The sequence below is a fragment of the Astatotilapia calliptera genome, chromosome 5 (genome assembly GCF_900246225.1).
Source record: "Astatotilapia calliptera chromosome 5, fAstCal1.2, whole genome shotgun sequence".
In the NCBI taxonomy this organism is placed as follows: Eukaryota; Metazoa; Chordata; class Actinopteri; order Cichliformes; family Cichlidae; genus Astatotilapia; species Astatotilapia calliptera.
The window spans coordinates 13,654,818-13,675,334 of NC_039306.1; the positions used below are offsets into that span (position 1 = coordinate 13,654,818).

A 20,517-nucleotide genomic window follows, 5' to 3' on the forward strand; every position below is an offset into this window, starting at 1 on the left:
GCCTTGACAAACTCTTGGATTGCTTTCCCAGTATACTTTGGATCGTTATCCATTTGCACTGTGGAGCACTATCTGATCAGTTTTGTACCATGATTGCACTGGCACCCATTCATGCTCATGCTGTAACATTGCTTACACCATATTCGAAAAATTTATGTGGTATGCTTCTGATGAGATGTCCCTTTCCATCTCAAAACATTTGTGTTTTTTTCCCCCTGAGAACTGGGCAAGCAAAGCTTTTTTTTAAATATATTTTGAGGCAAAATCAGCAATCATTTTAAGCAGCTTTAATCAGACATGACTGGTGTTTCAGTACACACACAGTTTAAATGAAATATTAAAAAGATGGCTGCCAAGTGGTGTCATTTTATTCAATTTTATTAAAAAACATCAGCTCACAGCAACAGTCACAAGCTTTATATTATATAAGGTGACGACTGCAAATATTAAAGAAAGAATCAGGAGGACCAACCTTCTGCCTCACTGGCCGGGGGTGATGAGAGGGAGATGACAGAATTGAGAAAAGGAGTTTGTCACTTTTCCAGCATGAACACACAGCAGAATCAGTACCTGCTTACAGTTAGACTTAATGTGTTGTCTGGATATAGGTTATATTGTATGACCCGATTGGAACGCTAAATGCCAAAAAATTACATCCAGAAGCAAAAGTACACTGGACAGGCTGGGGGATTGCCAGTTTCCTAAATTGGACATCATAGACAGATAAAACAGATGAAAGTTATTTAAGGAAATTTTTCACAAAAGGCCAAACACTGGCTTTTTAAGCATAAGAGGGCTATAATGACAGCGCCTACCATAAGAGCACTTCACTGGAGGGTCTGTTTTACATTTATCTGTCTATTCTCTGCATAATATGACCTTTCCCATCCCCCAAAGCACTGCAGCACTGGTCCCGCCTCCAGTACAAACCTCCCAGTATGTCTTCATTATCAACAGCAAGGTATTGCTCCTTAAGAACAGATAAAAGAAGAAACAGAGGAGGGCAGGATAAAAAGACGTTTTGGAAAAAAAAGGCAAACTTTTACAGACAGAGCGAAAAAGAGGAAGGCGGACAAGACAGCTAAAGGGGGGGAAGTTAAACAAGGCAAAAAAAATAAGGATTCTAAAAAAAAAAGACGAAATCAGAGGTGAAGTGTGGGAAAAGAGAGGGAGGAGAGAAAAGGAGAGTGGTGACTTGCTTAAAAGTAGCAGAGAAATAAAGACGTGAAGCAAGACAGGGAAAAGGGGGGGGAAAGAGGAGCGCAGAGAAACGAGAAACAAGAAAGAACGAGAAACTGAGTGTGACATACTATCAGACAGCTGGCCTGGCAAACACAGGTAAGACAAATAGTTTCTTCCTGTCTTGTTTTGTTTGAAATGTTCCATGAAATCGTTTGAGCGCCGGAAAGACACGGTAACGAAAGTATAACACAGACATCTGAGGCTCAGAGACCTGGATCACTGATGTATGAGAAATTTCAAAATGCTTTTTATGATCGTTTTTCCTCAATCCTGTTTTAAGTCACAAACAAGATTTCGGCCGTAGTCATCCTTTATGAGCTTGTTAAAAAATCCTTCAAATGTTGTCTCCCATGTGCCAATTGTTTTAGCAGGATTTCCCCAGCTGTGGCCTGTAAAATACAACGGGCACAACACAGTTACATAGCTGAAATCAAAATCTTAAACCAATAATGAGAAACAAATTAGTCATTGTTCAAGCTCAGTTGTCAATGTGTTTGATTTATTTTGTCATGTGACTTAGAGTTTCGGACCACTAATGCTAAATTATTACGAAAATACTGACGCTGATCAAGTCGTCACTGGTAACTGAGGACCGAATTACATCTTCACACGTGTTCATAGTAAGATCTGTAGCGAAGTATAACTGAAACAACAAGAGCAGTTTTCCCGATTGTTTTCCGGTAGAGCGCCAGTGTTCTCAGGGCTCCATCTATCGACTATACCGTATTGTTCCATTATTGGCAGCTGTCAGGTATCATCGTTCCGAGACATTCACTGAAATGAATAATAAGAAAAATAAATAATAATCAATGCTTCTTGTATTTACATTAAAAGTCTTCTTGAAATGTCAGTAGAACCTCCAAAGGAACAGCACATCAGCAGATTGCTGACTGAATATGTAAAACTGCACAGGGGTCTGAGTCTGAGCTGCTGGGATAGCGTAAAGGATCAATTTCTCCAGTTCATTTCCCCTTTTAAATACATTACATTAATAGCCCTATAGAATATGTATGCATAACAGTTCACATGTATAATGAAATATACAGTCTTTTCATTGTATGTATATAAATATTTTTATTATTATTATTATTTATTATATTATGTTTGATTATATGTTAAAAAATTTAATATTATTATTACAAAATATTAAACCGAATTTTTGCAACCTGCAGAGTGTACTAATATTTTAAGAACACATTCTGAAACTGATGATCGTCCTCAGAACATTAAAAGAGTGAATATAAATATGTGTGTCTCAGCGCTTGCATATGTTTTTAACATAATTTCTCCTATCTTTATTTCTATGGTTGTTAAATAGAGAAAAAAAAACACATAATTTATTATTTGAGTTAATCATATTAGAAATATTAATTAAGAAATGGCACCTAATAATTAAGATAAGATCAGATAAGATAGAACTTTATTAATCCCTCGGGTGGGTTCCTCTGGGAAATTCGATTTCCAAAAAAGCACAGCACCGACAGAAGTTACAGAGTTATACACACACACATATATATAAATACAGAGACAATATAAATAAAATATACGAAGGGGATAAATAGAATAAATAGGAATAAAAATAAAAATACAAGTGAATTGCACATTTCAAGTATTGAGTCTATTGCACCGTTGACTATTTACAAAAGTATTGCACAAAAGGTATTGCACAGTGAGGTGAAGAGGCACTACAGCTTAGTTGTTAAAAAACTATAAACAATCAATGCAAGTTAAAGCCAGTGCCATCTGGGATCCTGTGTGACAGTACATGATGTTTATTGTGATGGACCGACGTATTGCATGCTTTGTTTCTTTTACTTAAAATAAACACTTTGTAAGAGTTTCAGTTTTGTTTTGGATACAAAGTATTGACTAGTGATTGTTAAGCACTCGCTAGCAACAGTGGACGCTGTCTGGTGCGACATTCCCAATATAGTGAATATTCATACACTTCACAACAGGCAAAGATATCACTTATAGAAACAAAGATGAATTGAAAATATTAAGAAAAAGCTTCTTTTTTTTTCTCTCTCTCATTTTGTGTTGTCCATGTATAATCCCAGGAGAATAGGATTATTTCAAGGTTAGGGATTAAAGATCTCATGCAAAGTCAGTGTTGAAAAACAAATGTTGCCTTTCAATAGGAGAAGATTTCCTAACACAATTACAAGGAATAAAATTTATACTTTGTCTTTATTTAAATGTTTCTATACTATGATCAAATAAAACTGAGAAGAGCGTAATCGCTTATTCGTCTCTGTCATGTCTAGGAACTCTTTTGCAGTTTTGCACAAGTTGGCAGGTTGTTATAAATGTATGACAAATCAAACACACTTTATTTGTGGGTCTGCTACCAGAAAGTGCTGTAATCTACCACTTAATATACTCCTCAATAAATACATTTTTCCTTCCTATTTTAGTGGCGGTCGCTAAAGACAGACTTTTCTTTAAGCTTAGTCTTACTTAAAAAACAGGAGCAACAGTCATTCAGTAATGTTGAGTACATTCTTGTGCTGCCACACATTTGAATAATTAGCCATCTTCAAACAGGTTTATAGCTGCTGATTAGTTTTAATAAGCACACAGAAGCAGTCGTCAGAATTTTCTCATAGACGCTTTCGCTGGATATGGTTTTCTGGTTGGTCTGCTTCCTCTTACTGTGTCTTTACATACCTTGACCTAATAGAGCAGCAGGAGATGGAAAAAAAATACTACCTGTGTCTGTTTTCTGGTTTCTTAGATATCTTCCTGACAATTAAGACAGTATTATTAGCTGGCAATAATGTTGGAAATATTTATTTTCAGTCGGTGTGCTGCAGAACATGAAAACATGTATAAAATGTGCGATGTAACAGCACATCAGTTCAATCTTTACCATCAGGTAACGAGTTTATATTAAAATTTTTAAGTTTTCTGTTTCAAATTTGTGACTTTCTCTCTCTCTCTCTCTCTCTCTCTCTCTCTCTCTCTCTCTCTCTCTCTCTCTCTCTCTCGCTCCATAACTATGTCTTCAAGCATGCTGTAACAGAACAGAAATCAAGACATGTTAGGTCTTAATTTAGCAGTCGTGCAGTTACTGTCAATATGCTATGGTGGGAATGTAATAAAGTTGGTATTTACTTTGTAAAATGAAACTCCTGTTGCTTTTTAAACTCACGGGTATGTGATATGTGAAGCGTGAAATATCAGCAGTTTGTAGTACAGTGGCTTGGCTACAGTGCTTTAATATGCTGGATTTCATGATGGGAAAAAAAAAATAGGATCTTATTATAAAAATCCTTGAAGGTCTGATATATTGTAGTATTTTCATTTTAAGATATTTAAATTCTAAAGGAAGATCAGAAAATGTTGTTCACTTTTCCAAACACTTTGCCATTTAGAATAATTTACATCTACCTGTGGAACAACTAACAGATAAAAGGCACGCAGTGCAAAGTAGCCCCAGATGGTAGATGATAGATGAGACACAGACATTAAAACTACTGTCTGGCTGATTTATCCTCCTGAAGTCATACCCCAAATCTGCCAGAAGCCTCTCGTCTTCTCTTTTAAAGCTGCCTCACACACACTGATGAGAGAGATAAAACGCTCTCAGTTCCCAGATTTCTGGGTCCGAACACAAACAAAAGGTTGAGCCACACTAGTATTATTCAGCAGCTGACCTTTGAACTTTGGCCTTTTTAAGAGTTGTTTCTTGGAACAGGAGAGCCTGAACTTTGTTATGAGGTCTGCTGGGGATTTTTCTTTTACTCTTGTTCTTTTCTATGTTTTATAGAAGTGATATCTAGAAACAAAACTTTTCAGGTATTACAATGTCCACGTGTGGGGGACAGGTAATCAAAATACTGTAAGTGTAAAACCTATAAAACTGTGGATTTAAATGAATTTTATTCACTTTTTAAAAAGTAAAGGATTTTGCAGCATTTAGTGATTTTCATTTACATTCAGCTTTTGAAGTTTACAGTAATTTCAGATACAGTCCTTATGATTTTATCTAATCCATATTTGATTATTTGCAGCATTAGTCATGCTGCAAAAATGAAGTAGCTTACTTTTGAATACTCTTTGCATCACAGCTTTGAAAATCGAAATAAACTGAACTTCACATTTGGTGCCCCACCTTTATGTGTTGTCAGTATTTGATTCTGATGAAAGGCTGTCAGATTTTAGTACTAACAAATATAACCTTTTCATTTTCAACTGGAAAATCAGCAGAAATGTGAAACGGCATTTAATAGTTCCCCACAGACTTCCCCAGAGGTGTGTCTCACCGAAAACCTCAGGAGCATTCTTATGGACACATTCATTAATACTCCATGTCATTGCTGTTTAAATGGTTTTTTTTAAAAATTATTATTATTGAGTTATTAGAACATTTCTGTATAATCAGATTTTCATCAGCATGTTTCCAGCTGTATCAGACAACATTGTTCGGCTTTAATGAGCCCACTGTGCTTGTAAAAATGGGAACGCTGTGGAGGTTTGATGCACATATTTTAGTGAACGTGAGAATTTGAAACAGACTGAACATACGAACCGGCAGTGTGAAAGTGAAGAATGCTGCAGGAAAGGGCTGGAAAGTTTCTCTGAGCATTTGATTCGTTGATTTGATGAAAAACTGGTTTGATGTTGGAATCAATAATTAAAGGTATACTTTCCACCCTTCATAAAGGCACAAGACGCATTCCTCTTTTCATGGTTATAGTTGATGAGCATTAAAAATATTCCACTTAAAAGGATATTTGTTCTCATTATCCCTTCACACTTGAAAATATTATTATGACCTCTGCATAGTCTGTGCCCGCAGTAACAAAAACACACAGATGATTGACCTATTTGACTGCCTACAGAAGCTCTAAAAATAAATAAATAAAAAACATGGAAGCTTGCACTTCTTTTTTTTCCCCTAATTTTTTTTTAAAACATTGGACAACATAACTTTTTCTTCTGAGTAAACGTTAACAAGAGCAGTGACAAAAAAGGTTTTTGGTACAAAAACAAAGAGGAAGTCTATTTCTAATATAAGTTTATCTCAAGGTAACACTATAAAATAAACTTGGTGATGTGCTTCCTAAAGTAAGGGTAATATACAAAAAATAAACAAAAAATAAAAATGACATATGTTATATACTGTGGCATTTGTTTGCAACCTAATAGTTGATGACAGATAATCCAAAGACAAATATTTTATATTCCAGTAACGTTCAGATTTTGAAACCTGAAAAACATATTTAGAAGCTGGAGCTCCTAGAAAATGTAAAAATAGAAAAGAAAAACAAAACAAAATAGTAAAACAGTTGCAGTTCAGGGCAACTTAGACAAGCGCAGAAACCATTTTAATCTAAAATTATCTCTCTTTTGGATTCTGGCACTTGGACAGTCAGAGCAAATCCATCTGGTAAAAAATCAAACTCAAGGATAAGGATTATGAAAAGTATGAGAAACACGTCACAGAACACACACACAAAACGCTGCTGGCCTTAAAGAGTTGTTTTTGAAGGCACTGACCTTCCTTTATCCCTAAAACATGATAAACGTTTGTCTGTGTTTAAGACTGAGGCTAAAAGTTTGATTTTTATTGGCACATTGAAAGGACATTTTTTAGGGTTATTTGAAGCTAATATTTCATTTTAAAACTGAATGGGTGAACTTTCTCTCTACGTGTTGTAATGGATAAGAAAAATATTGGGTGGATTTTCTTTTCTCTTTAAAGCAAAAGAAAACATTCAAATGATTTTGTCCATTTAGCCGTTGATGGTATTGACACTTGTTTAATTAAAAAATACAAATAAATGGATATTTGTTTTCTGAAAAAGTCAGCTTTATTTCTTTGAATAGGAAAAAAAACAAACTCTGTTTATGCTTCCCTGCTGTTTGGTTCCTTTTGTTTGAAAAAAAAAAAGTTATTTAAAAAAAAAAGAAAAAGGAAAAAGGCACAAAGGGCTGTGTGCGAAAAACAGAGCCAACAGCCTCTGCAACAGAGCAGATCAATTTAAAAGGGAACCCCGTGAGTTTATTGCTGACTTCCATGGTGATGGAAATTACTGAAAATTATTTCAAAATGAGAACCAGGCCACTGGGACACTGTGCTGTTATTCTTCCCTCAGCTTCACCACAATTTCCTAACCATGTGTCTTCAAAAAATATGAGTGAGTGAGTCTGTGTAGGTGTGAGTGTGTGTGTTTGAACAGACAACTCTCAGAGAAGGATCCTTGAACTGATTTCTCTGAGGTGAAGGTCAGATGTTTTGGTGTGGGCAGAAAAAAACATCTCACCATCTTTGATGTGAGAACTGTTCGTGAGCTGATGGTCTGGTTAAATTAAGTTGATTTTCACTGTTTTTTTTTACAGGCAAAAGTGCCACCACATGCGGATCTTATAGAGAATATTATCACTAATAGATCCAACTTCTTACAATTCAGATTCTACGTGGTTACATTTCATTTTCTTTCATTTGTAACGACGATTATTACACCTGCATGAAATAACCAGTTATTTAAGGGCACATTAGCTGAACAAGATACCACCTGGTTTGCCTACTTTCTTTATATCCATCCATCCATCTATTATTTTCTGCTTATCCAATTCAGGCTCCCACGGGGGAGATTCAGCTGTGGTAGGGCGAAAACGTTCTTTATGTCACGCATTACATGTGTACCTAGTGCAGCTGAACCACAGAAAATGTGATTATCAGAGGAGAACAGAAAGAAGAAGACATTTATTTTCCTCTAAAAAACACATAGTTACTGTAGTGTTATAATGACATAATTTGAGCTCGTTATCCAAAACCTCAAATTATTGGATTAGCTTGGAGAGTCCAGTTTTATTCAAAGTGTAGCTGAACCTTGCCTTATTTTTATCCTCATATTTTCTTTATCTCAATTAACTTAATGCACAGTTTTTCTAGTTTTAGATTCCCTTTTTTCTTTGGCTATTTATAATAATATGTTGGTATTATTGTAAAAGAAACCTCTTCTTTTGTGTATTTGAGAGAACATGAAGGGTGTACGACTGATAAGATAAGCCATTCCTGTGTGCCTCTCTTAGTGTGCATTTTTTTCTACGCAGCTAAGCCTTTCAGTCTTAACATGCACTTACAAACACACGTCTAATCGTGTAGAGGGAACGTGATGGCAGAAGAAATGTGTTTCTTGTCAAGGTGCATAATCTTGTGTTCAAGGGTCACCTTAGGGGTACGTAAATTACATAATTTGCTCAGTATGTGACACAGCAGCGAGGTCAAGAGGGTTTTTCTGAGCAACTATAATGCTGTAATTTCTCCAACTATGACACAAAAAAGAAAAAAAAACTTACTCCAGGTATGAATGTGTGCATCTCATGGTGTGTGAATTTGGGATCTTTTTTTGAAAAATGTTCATCATGAAGTGGTATTGGTGCATATGTGGTCAAAAGATGAACCAAAATCTTTGCTTTTTTAATTATAAAAGACCATCTAAGGCAGAAAATTGAGTTTAGGCATCAACAAAAAACAAAAACTTTTTTTTCTAGCCACATTAAGGTATGACAGTAATATAACAGTAATTGTTAGTTGACTGATGTGCAAGTCAAAAGTGAACTGACATAGTTAGGACTACTTTACTGTAATATAATCAGTCAAATACCATTGAAACGTTAGTTATATGTTACTCTACCTTAAGCTACAAATCATCTGGGATGATTTGTAGAATACTGTGCTGATATGATTCTTTCTTCGTCCTGCACACAAGGCATCAATTATGAGGTGCACGTGTGTTTAAGAGGCAAAAGGAGAGCGAAAACAGTGGGCATCAGCCTGTTGAGGTGGGGGTAATCTTTGTAGATCTCTGAGTAAGCAAATTAGTTTATGGCTAGGTAGGAAACCCTGGATTCTCTGAGTGTCTAGTATGACAGTTTTGACAGCTATGACATCTGTGTCTTTTAACACAGATGTTATGTCCCTGAAATAGACATGTGCCACAAAATTTGAAGATAAATAGAAGTGTGCAAAGCCAAATGGAAAACCATCTCACAGCTGAATGAAAACTCACTCAAACACAGGTCCGTTTAGGAGGTGGGAAGTAACAAAGTACAAATATTCATTACTGTGTTTAGGTAGAATTTTCAGGTATCTGTAGTTTACTCCATGTACATGTCTTCACAAGATTTGAACCTAAGTGGAGGAACCAATAACAGAAGCTAACAGCTACAAAAGAGGAAGAGGAAAATGAAGCAGTATTTTTTTAAAGGCTTTTTTTGTTTTATAAATGGCAGGAAATTTCAAATGCAGCAGCTCATTTCAGCTCAACAAATATGAGCAAACACACAGACTGTTTCTGTGTTGTTTGGACTGTAATCCTTCTGGTAGTGAGATAACATCATTCAGAGAGGACAAAAAAATGAGAGGACTGCTCAGTAACATTTGATGGTCGGAATTAAATGACATCAAGAGCAATGCATATCAAATCAAATTTAAGGTGATTTACTTACTGAATTCCACCTTCATAACAGCTTTGTAGTGCCTAAAGGTGGGAAATCAGTCATCATGTAATGCCTGCTTATAATTTGATAAATTCAGTTGTATTAAAATCCACCAGGAAACATGGGAGTAGCAGCAGGACATGTCAGCTGCTCAAAGTGTGTATACAAAGAAAATCTACTGGCACTTTCAATAGGAATTATTCTTATTTATTCATGAGTTTATCTAAATTCTTTTCCCAATGCTCAAGAGCAACATCTTATCCTAGAGTACCCCCCACCTGCCAAATATCAATTTAATGCATGACTCTGATTATTTTTCTGTTTAGAAATAGAGCCAAAGGTTAAAATGTAGAGAAAAGCAAATAGAGCAGCTTTTCTCTGCTGTTCTACAAAACAGATGTTCAAGCTGAGAAATTTCTTTAAAATTAGAATTTAGGTTGTAAAGCTGCCATTCCCGTGCACCAGTTGACTGGTTGATCCAGAACTCTCAAAAATAATAATAATTATTTTTTATATGTTTTTATTAAAAACATCTTAGGAATAGAATCCACAATCTAAACTACATAAACAGCAGTAATAAAGATTTGGCATTCTGCAACATGATATTGCAACATGAAAGGTACATTTTAAAGGAGCTTTCCCATTAATTTGTTTGTTTATCTGTTCATTCATTAATTCATTCACTGATTTGTATTTATGCATTTTTCAAGAAATTTTTTTTTCGTGTCCTATGGATATATCATAATTGCCTTTTTTAAATTGGTGGAGCTTGTCATAAGAGAGAGTTAGACTGTGTTTAGGTGAACTACTTTCACAAAGCTCTCTTAAAGATAATTTTAGTTGATTTGTGGTGTTTCCACTGCATGCTGAATTTGGCTGTAAACATACCTCCTTTTTTTCTATTTTTAATACACATGACTTTTGAATGACTTATTTCAGGAGTTCTCTCTAGAGGTGTTTCATCAAGTAATCCTTGTAGTTCATGGAGTTGAAAATGTTGATGTATTCTGTTGGTATATTTATGGAATTCGAGGCTTTTTGTCTTGACTTGGATCATGAATAATCATTGGATTATTACGTAGCTTTCACCTCACATTTAACCTTACAAGATCAGGGGTGTAACTTTTAGCTTTTCTATTTTCTAACTCTTCAGATGTTGAGCAAGAGAGTGGGTGAAAGAGAAATACAACATTAGACATGGATTTTCTCTGTATGTATTATTGTAGGGCCTGCCTTACAATATAAGCTCCTTGAGGCGATTGTTGTTTTGATTTGGCATGTGTATAAATAAAATTGAATTTAATTGGATGAGCTGAGTCGGGAAAAGAAAAAAAATCTCTTTCCACATAAATGATCACCTTTGCAATAAACAATTATTTGATGATTTGATGATAACAAAATATATAAACAAAATGTCTTAAGAAGTCATTAGACCTACTTCATACTGAAATATGCTCCTAAAGTTTTATGAAATTTGTATCACCCTTGTCTTAGCCTACAAATCACCTTTTAGGATTTTTTTCTAAGAACAAAATACTGCCGTGAGAGAAAAAAGACTTTGCACTTCATATTTTGCCTGCACATCTGTACATATTTTTTGTTGATTGTTTACCTTCCCTCTGCATTTACTGTCATCATTTCACCTCTTTAAATCATTCCGCTTTGAAATGTCTCAATGCACTATAATGTGGTTTCCAAAACCTCATGAGAAGCAGCATCCATGATCCTCAGCTGACGTGCTAAAGTCTATCCAGATGCAGGAAAGGAGCCATATTAAGGTGGTTTTAGGTGCTTTTTGACTTAGTGTATGTGTTTGGCATTCCTTTTATGTTTGCCCTGCTTTCAAAGGAAATGCTTAGCTCTTAACGCTGTACTCAATTTAAAATTAATTTCTATCAGATCTGTGGGAGAAGGTGCTAAAATGTGTTTTTATTATATCACGGTGATTATGGTCACCTTTGAATTCACGCCAAGTCCACTTGGCATGAGTTGCGAATGACTCAGATCTTCTTTGTCAAAAATTCTTGTGTATATCTTATTGTTTTAGTTGATTTAGTTGTTTGTTTATTCCACATATTTTGGCTAGTTACAAAATGAGTATTCAGGAATTTGAGTTGCAAGGGTCGTGATTTTCAACCCTTACTCCTTTGAGAGATTAAATCATTTTGCAGCTGCTGTTTGGGCAGGGAATGCAAGAAAAGGATTAGGATGAACATTAGCAGACCTCCTCTTGATAATGAATGCAAGTCACTTTACTGTAAGACCTCTTAAAGCATAACTTAATATATACTGATGGTAAATTTAGCGCCATCAATGTCTAATAGAAATCCACATTTGTGGGTAAAAGCATGGATTATCTGGATTGAAGCAAAGGAAAGTGATTTCACCTATTTTATTTGAGCTTAATAATGTTTCCAAAAATGTCACCACACTGTAAAATATTAATAAGTGACAATTTTTTACATTTTTTTTGTGTTTTAAAAACATGTCTACCGAGTCGTGAATTTGACGCCAGCAGCATTTAATTGCAATTAAAAGTGGAGAAGTTGTGCAATGCAGAGAACATCTGGTGGAACATCTGCCAACTAATCTGGCAAATCAGTAACATGAGTATTAAACATGGGTATTAAAAGAGCATCTCAGAGAGTGTTTCAGAAGTAAAGATGGGGTGCGGTTTGCCACTCTGTGAAAGACTGTGTGGTCAAATAGTTCAATAATGTAAGAATAACATTTCTCAGCATAAAATTGCCAAGAATTTAGGGGCCCTCACGAAGCACAGCATTAAAAACAGACACCATTCTGTAGTGAAAACCATTGTCAGTGAACACATTTTGTCACCACATCCACATATGTCAGTTAAACCTTTACCATGCAAAAAAAAAAAGTTATAAGCTGGGCCTGGACTATTTTAAGCTGGACTGACGCAAGGTGGAAAACCATCCTGTGATAGTTAATTACAATCAATTTTGTAATTATATTTGGAAATTGTATTGGAAATAGGAAACATGCCCCAACTTGTTTAATTTATATTAAATAATAATAAAAATGATGATGCTTTTCAAAACAGGTTTTTAAATCAGGTTAACCACCATGTGATGGAGAATTAAATTGAAATAAACTACTAGCAGTCAGTACAAAAACAACCTGATATTAAAGGCAAGTCCCCTATAAAAAAAAACTGCTATAAAACTGTGTTTTTAAAACTATTTTGGTTTGGTCTCTGAACATATGGGATTTATACAGCCTAGGCTATTTAAGTCAAGGCAGAATCAGCTGGAAGAGTTCTTGAGTCTGTGATGAATAAAACTATTAGCTGAGCTTAGCGTTTCAGCTTCTACAAAAGTTTATTTTTCACTGGTTGGCTCAGCTTTGATACTACAGGAGGGTGTGGTTTTGAGGATGCTGGATACAATAATACTATCCAGAGTCTTGAACAATATTTCAAGCATATGTTATAGGAGCCATGTCTTTTAAAGCACAGAGGTGAACTTCAGTGGTGAGGGTATGGAAATTTCTTGTTCAGTTGCCAAAGGAAGGAGTAACTGGGATGGTGCACAGAATTTGGTTGGTGTTTTCCATTTATGATATGGATTTCATTTGCAGAAAAAAATAGAAAGGCAATCTCAAATTAAGAACAACATGCATAAAATAAAATTCATGAGACTGTTTAGGATTTAGGATTTTTTGAGGATAGATTTCACAATTTAGATTTGTTTTGGTTGTGTGACACTGATATGATTAGATATAATAATAACAACAACAACAACAACAACAACAACAACAACAACAACAACAATAATAATAATAATGTCATATTGCACCACTGGTCATTCTTACATTTCTAGTCATCCTAAATTAAAAGCCAGAAAAAGGTGTAACATACAACTATGATGTACAAAAACTTTAAAAATAAGTATGAACAAAACAACAAAATTCAGTCTAGGTTTATTTTATGTATACTTTTAAAGCACTGTGTAAAAGTACTGTTAACATTCATAATTTCCTTGTTTCTTCCTTTTTCCTCATCAAATATTTGCATGCAAGTTATTTTTACAGCCTTTCCCTGAAAACAAAATAGACACTGCTCACACCAAACCTTTAGAAATGAACAAACTGTGATATTTAAGTCCAGATAATGATCACAATGAAAAGTAAAAGGAAAACATAGAGCCCTAAACCTTCTCACTGACCTCAAAGTAGTAATCCTTCCCAACAGTTCAAATTACACTCCCCACCAGAGCTGTTGCTTTCTGTGCAGAGTGTATCTATGATGTTATTTATATTAATTAGTATTTGATCAGTATGAAAAATACAGCAAAACCTTTTGTACAGACAGAAAAACATTGTTTTGGAACGTAAAATGTGTATTTGTTGCTAATCTGAAACACACTGAAATACAATAACAGAGTAAAAACCTCCTACTCAGCTGAAGCCTTTCTGTGTGGAGCCTTTTTTTTTTTTTTGCTGAGCCTGTGTAGCTTTCCCTAAGGTTATCTGGTTACTTCCCATAGTCCAAAGACATGCTTCTGAAGCTAACTGCTGATTCGAAATTCACCTGTCTAGTGTTGGACAGACAGCTTGACCAAAAATTCAGTGGTTGCTGGAATAGCTGAAATCCCCCCGATCCTAAATAAGAAAATTGATTACTGGTTCTCTGTAGATTATCCTGACTGCACTCAGCTGAAATGTCAAAAGTGACCAGGTGGAGTGCAACTCAGTGCTCAGTAACAACAGGATGGAGAAAATACTAAAAGCAGTCACCAAAACTGAAGCACAGTCTACCCGAGAGTCAAAGAGACCATTCACTTTTTTACGCACGTTTTAAGCTTTAATAAAATTTAGATGGATAACTTATTTTTTTAAAAATACCACTGAAGCATTGTCACAATTGTTTATTTTCTAAAAAATGGAAGGAGAAAAAAACCCATTGACTGTGCTTGAAATATTTGCATTTCATTGTAGGAGCTTATACGGATTGCCTTGTGCTTCAAAGAACAGCATCATTTTTGAGCTACTTTCATTTAATTTTTCTTTGCTGTCTGTTTTTACTTTGTGTGCAGACAAACTGATAAAGCAGAGAATAAAGTAAACAGATTTATCACAGTAAAACATGTATTAAATATAATATCTTAAATATAAATATCTTTCATTAACAAATATGATGAGAAAGCTTATTTGAAGTTAAAACACTTCTCATCAGGCCAATTTACTGTTTTTCTAGTGATGTTTTTAAAATGTAGTTATTGTTTTCAAATTACAGATAAACAGATGTGCTGTTTATCTTTTTTTTTTTTCTTTTTTTTTTGCCTGTCCGGATTTGGCCCTTTTGCCATTAGAATTATTGTCTGAAGGCGAAGAAAGATGCATGTAATGATCTGCTAGAGGGTGTGGTGGGCCACAGCCCCGTCCTCCAGGGCATGAAGCAGGTATGGGGGAGATCAAGACTCCAGACATCCAGAGGCCCCCAGAACACAAGAGACCAAGGAAGACCAACAGAGGGGCAGCCGCGCCACTATCCCAGAAGGAGCTGAGGAGAGTCCCAGATGAGGGCTCACTCAGCAGCCGCGGAGCAGAAGCCAGGGGGAGTTGCAGTGACGCGCCCGTGAGCTCCGCCTGACCGAGCCCCAGGCCGAGAGGCTGAGGGCACCCCACCCCCGAAGTGGCCCGAGCGAGCCCCAGGCTCCAGGCCCCGACAAGCAGCCACCAAGGAGTGAGCCGGTGTGTACCCGGACGCCCATCCCCAGACACAAAAAAACACCAATGCACCGATGTCTGAGGGGGTCCGCCACTGGCAGGGGGAGTGGTGGGGGGAGATAGGCCTCCATACCTTGGAGGACCTGAGATGTCCCTAGAGAGGTGGCGTCTGATACCCAACCTGACATATAGAAACAGACATACAGGCACACACAGATACAAACATCCATTCCCACCCTCATGCTCTCATATGCACTTACTCCACACAACCAACGTGGAGACAGACATAAAGAGACGCTGTACACACGATCACACTCCCCAAGCGTACTCTAAGCCCCAGGTCTAGGTACCCTTGCCCCTGGAGGGGGAAACTGCACCCAGACCCAGGTAGTGTTACCCTTTTCCCTGGGGTGGGGAGAAGCAGACTGCCCCGGCTTGGCTCCGCAGCAGCAGGGAGGCCCCACACTCCAGACCCCAATCGGACGGCCATCTCCTCCTCTTAGCCCCCCGCTCCAGCAGGCCGCAGAGAATGGGGGTGAGAGAAGACTCCAAACCTCCCTCTGCCCGCTCATATGTAGTGTTGATGCATGTGTGTTCTAAGGTGCATTTAAAACCCAGGAGGGCATGGAGCTACCTGCCAGAGAGCAGCAGGTAAGCGCATAGCCCCTCCTGATAGCCCTCAGTGTCTTCATGTATTTAAAATTGAGAGGTGGGCAACGATGCCAGGGGTGAGGTTGTACACCCTGATGGTCTTTTGGATACCGTGTAGCGTGCCCACCCCCAAGATCCTATATGTATGTGTTATGAGAGTGTGAGTAATGTGAATGTCTAAGTTGTGGGATAAAATTGAGGCACAGGCAGCCAGAACGGGACAGAGGGGGGGGGGATGCCTCCTCTGCACCCTGGTGACACATCTTTACCCCAAGGCCCTGCATGTGTGGGTGATTGTGGTGGAGCGGGAAGAGGGATACTCTGCAACCCGCCAGGGAAAGGGGGGGGGCAGGTCCCATTGGACTGGGGCCTAGTTTGGCAGCGCCACCTTGCCCCGCAGAGCCCAGGACAGTCCACCCGACCCCACCAAAGATAAAACTGCACCCACCTCGTCATCCACTCATCTTCCAGACTACACAAGAAAATAGACGCCCAGGCTGAGATCTTACTCCACCTCTCCTATATCTCCCCCTCCTGCAGAGTGAGTTCCTGATGTGCTGTTTATCTAACAGACATCCATTACTCGTTTTTGTTTTCACAGAAAGATGCACATCTCACTGCTGCTAAGTTGCTTTCTTCTGGCTGCGACAGACTACTTCCTCGGCTGTGCCCACATGATCCCAGATGAGAGACTCTCCACCAGCAGAGTTTCTGCATCTAATGCTTTGTCTCAAAATCTAGAAATAGACTCACCCCCTGTGGTTATTGTAGGTAAGTTTGAAAGGATCATCATGTATCATCTATGCTGATGACACTTTTCTTTTCTAACACATTTTCTAATAATTGCAATTCTTAATTTTCTCTTCCAGAGTTACCAAAATCTGCAAAGAAGAGCAAGAAACCAAAGAAACAGAAAAAGGTTGTTTCAAAAAATTATTGTTATTATTATTATTATTATTATTATTATTATTATTATTATTATTATTATTAATAATAATAATAATAATAATAATAATAATAATAATAATAATAATAATAATACCATGGTATTGATATAATACTGGGTTCCATTACCTTTTATCATATAGCGTCATTATATTATAGTTTTTCATTTAATATACTAGTTTTTAAAGTGAAGTAATGAAAATGAAAACTGTCTACCCTACACAAGTGAACTTGCTATGGAAACTATGTTTAATTATGTAATTTAGTTGATCAAATCAATTTTGAATACAGTTAAAACAACCAAATTAAAATTAAAGAATTCAATAATTAAAAGAAAGATTTATAACAACATATTACATATGAAACGTTTTATAATATACCATGATTTGATTACTATCATTAACTGAACAAGCTGGACTGAATGTTGCAACCAGTGATCAGTGTGTCAGTGATCAAACCATACAACCAATCAAGGCATGTCAGTATTTAGAGTGACCATTTAAATTGATCATATGAAAGAACAGTGAGAACTTCCCGCATCCAGAGAATCAAAGGTGGACAAGAGCAAGGGAACTCTTATCACACCCTCTTGCTCGTGGAAAAGGAGAAAGGAAAAAACTTACTGGCAAAGATGCTTTTCCTCTCATGCATTCTTCTGTGCACTCAAGGGGCAGAAATGTACCCTGTGTGGTTTTCTGTTGGCAGTCAGGATGCCGTTCTTTTCTCTTGCCTCAGGTCCTTGTGCCTGGCTTTTATAAACACACTTAATAAATGCCACAATTCTCAGTCAAAACACTCAGTAACATAACATCATTAATAGTGCTTGTTGTTGTTTTTTTTTGTAATAGAATAGAATAGAATGCCTTTTATTGTCACTATGCACATGTGCAATGACACTCAGAGCAACTCCTACTCTGTGCAGGCATGTAGAAAAAAGGGGGTAAGCTGCACAGTTCAGCAACTCCATAAACATATTGTTTCTAATTTTTTACAGCAACCTGTTTTAAAAATATGATTTTCTATGTTCTAACTTCTTCTTCTTCTCTCTCTCTCCTTTTCTTTCAGAACAAATATGGTGTGAAGAAGCGGCCTCCTCCTCCTGCCAACTGTATTTCCCTGTGGGGAAGCTGTAAATCTCAAGGCACCGTGTGCTGTGATTATTGTGCTTTCTGCCAGTGTCGACTGTTCAGAACTGTTTGTTACTGCCGAATGGGTAACCCTCGCTGCTGAATAGCCACCGGCAGCCTAACCCAGTTCCAGGCTAAGAGAACAAATGTTTATGCTCCAGCAAACCACTTGCAATGAACACCATGAGAGGTTAATCACTCCTCCCCCTTGGTTTATAATTTTCCCTAAAATTCACTGCATGAAAGCACTTTATCACAGAGGATTGCACCACCGGGAACTTTCCTAAACTCTTACAGGGTGTGATGCTTACAGCACTGCTAGGAAACTCTCAAATAAAAGTTATAAAGCAAGTTTTTATTGTACTTTGAGCTTTCAGCATGCATAAAAACAATTTACATTCTCCATAAATAATCAATTTATTTTTCACATGAATGCATGACTGCAACAGTATACTTAAAAATGGTTGTATTTTTTACTAAGCTTTCTACGGATTAAATGTTTGTAATGTTAAAGCAATTATTTGGAAAAAAAAAGTATTGTTTCTTTTCTATTTAGCGCACAGTCTACAAAATCATGCCTGTTTTCTAAAATGAAGGTGTATGAATTTGCATTTACAAGTAAATTAATAAAAAAGTGACTAAATCCTAAATCTGATTTATTTGAGTTCATGTCTTTGGGGTGTATAGACATACATTGTTTCTACTTAAACAGAAATGTCTACATTTTTTCTTACTGACTCAAAAGGGCTCAAAAGTCTATTTGCAAACAGGACAATATTGGTTGTTGGACACGTTTTATTATCAAATTTTTTAAAAATGTACTATACTGAGCTGTGTGTACAATGATCTCAACCTACTGTTCACTTCAATTCAATTCAGTTTTATTTATATATAAATAAATCACAAAAGTCACCTCAAAGCGTTGTATATGGTAAAAACCCTACAATCTTTTTTTAATAAAATTGTGTGATGAATTGAAAAATATATATATATTTAGTTCAATTAAATCTTATTTAAAACAAAGCCCAGTGTCACGGCTGGCGGAGGGAGCCGTGTGGTGTGGAGGAAAAGGAGGACCCAAGATGCAGCAAACTGATGATACGAGTGATGTTTTATTTACAAAGGTGGTGGTGACAAAAACAGGCAACGAGGTATGAGTACTTTACAAACGGAAACCTAAACTGGGAGAAACTAAGTGACAAACCTGAGACCATACAAAAGGGGTGCGGGGCAGAGAGACGCAGAGACAGGAACACCATAGAACGCAGAGGTAGACGGATGAATGCAGACGAGCCGACAACAGGCAGGAGAACACACAGGGCTTAAATACACACCAGTAATCAGGGGATGAGGGACAGGAGGGCAACACAGCTGGGAGAAATCAGAACTGACGGGACAGGGGAAATGTAAACTGAACACACTCACATCAGACAGAGACCTTCACAATAAAACAGGAAACTCAGACACGGGGAACCAAACAAGACACAGATCTAAACAGACAGCTTCACGAACAGATGGGGTGACACCATAGACAGACAGATACAGATGCAGACTCAGAGGCAGACCGAATATAACACAGAACTAAAACAATCATCATCATCATCTGGAAAATGATAACAAACTAAGGCTACGTTCACACTGCAGGCGAAAGCGCATCAAATCCGATTTTTTTGACCCTATGCGACCCATATCCGATCATGCTATGACAGTGTGAACGGCGCAAATCCGATATTTTCAAATCCGATCTGGGTCACTTTCGTATGTGGTACTGAATCCGATACATATCCGATGTTTTAGAAAGCGACTGCTGTTTGAACGGTCAAGTCGCATTAAATCCGCCTTTTACGTCACCGACACAAGACTGAAGCCAATTATCAGCGCCCGAGAAGACATCGCGAACGCTTCCTAGCCATCCAGTGTAGATGTCAGTGAAACTGTTGGGAAGACAACGTAAACATTTTATTTGTACTGTATAATCTGCAGATTCTGACAGAAATCTGCAGCTATCCTTTGAAGCACCGCTCCTCTCTTAAACGGCAATAAGGATCATTATTAGGTTATTTACATTATTATGTAAATAACAAAATAACTTAAAGCAAAAATTGGGAAACGTAAAGTCCGAAGTCTTTATATTAAGGGCCATCAGTCAAACAATACTGTTTGTTCTTGGTCTAAACAGAGCGCGTTGTGTGTGACATCTTCTTTTGCGCCGCTTTGAGCGTTCACACTAGAGAGCGTTTGCTGTCGCATTTTATTTGTAGTGTGAACGAGGAGACAAAAAAATCGATTTGATCAAAAAATCGGAATTGAGCATTAAGACCTGCAGTGTGAACGTAGCCTAAAAGCGCTGGGTCACCGACCCAGGACCATGACACCCAGGTTTCTCCAGAAGCATTTTCTCTTC

General features: G+C 37.1%; 1 protein-coding gene across 1 annotated transcript; it reads left to right on the forward strand.

Annotated features, from left to right (window-relative positions):
• The first annotated feature begins 962 nt into the window (after window positions 1-962).
• Window positions 963-18,915, forward strand: asip1 (agouti signaling protein 1). The gene is made up of 4 exons (XM_026167327.1): window positions 963-1,338; window positions 16,643-16,812; window positions 16,911-16,960; window positions 18,052-18,915. The coding sequence occupies exons 2-4, from the start codon at window positions 16,647-16,649 to the stop codon at window positions 18,214-18,216; spliced, it is 381 nt and encodes a 126-aa protein (XP_026023112.1). The 5' UTR covers window positions 963-1,338; window positions 16,643-16,646; the 3' UTR covers window positions 18,217-18,915.
• The last annotated feature ends 1,602 nt before the right edge of the window (window positions 18,916-20,517 follow it).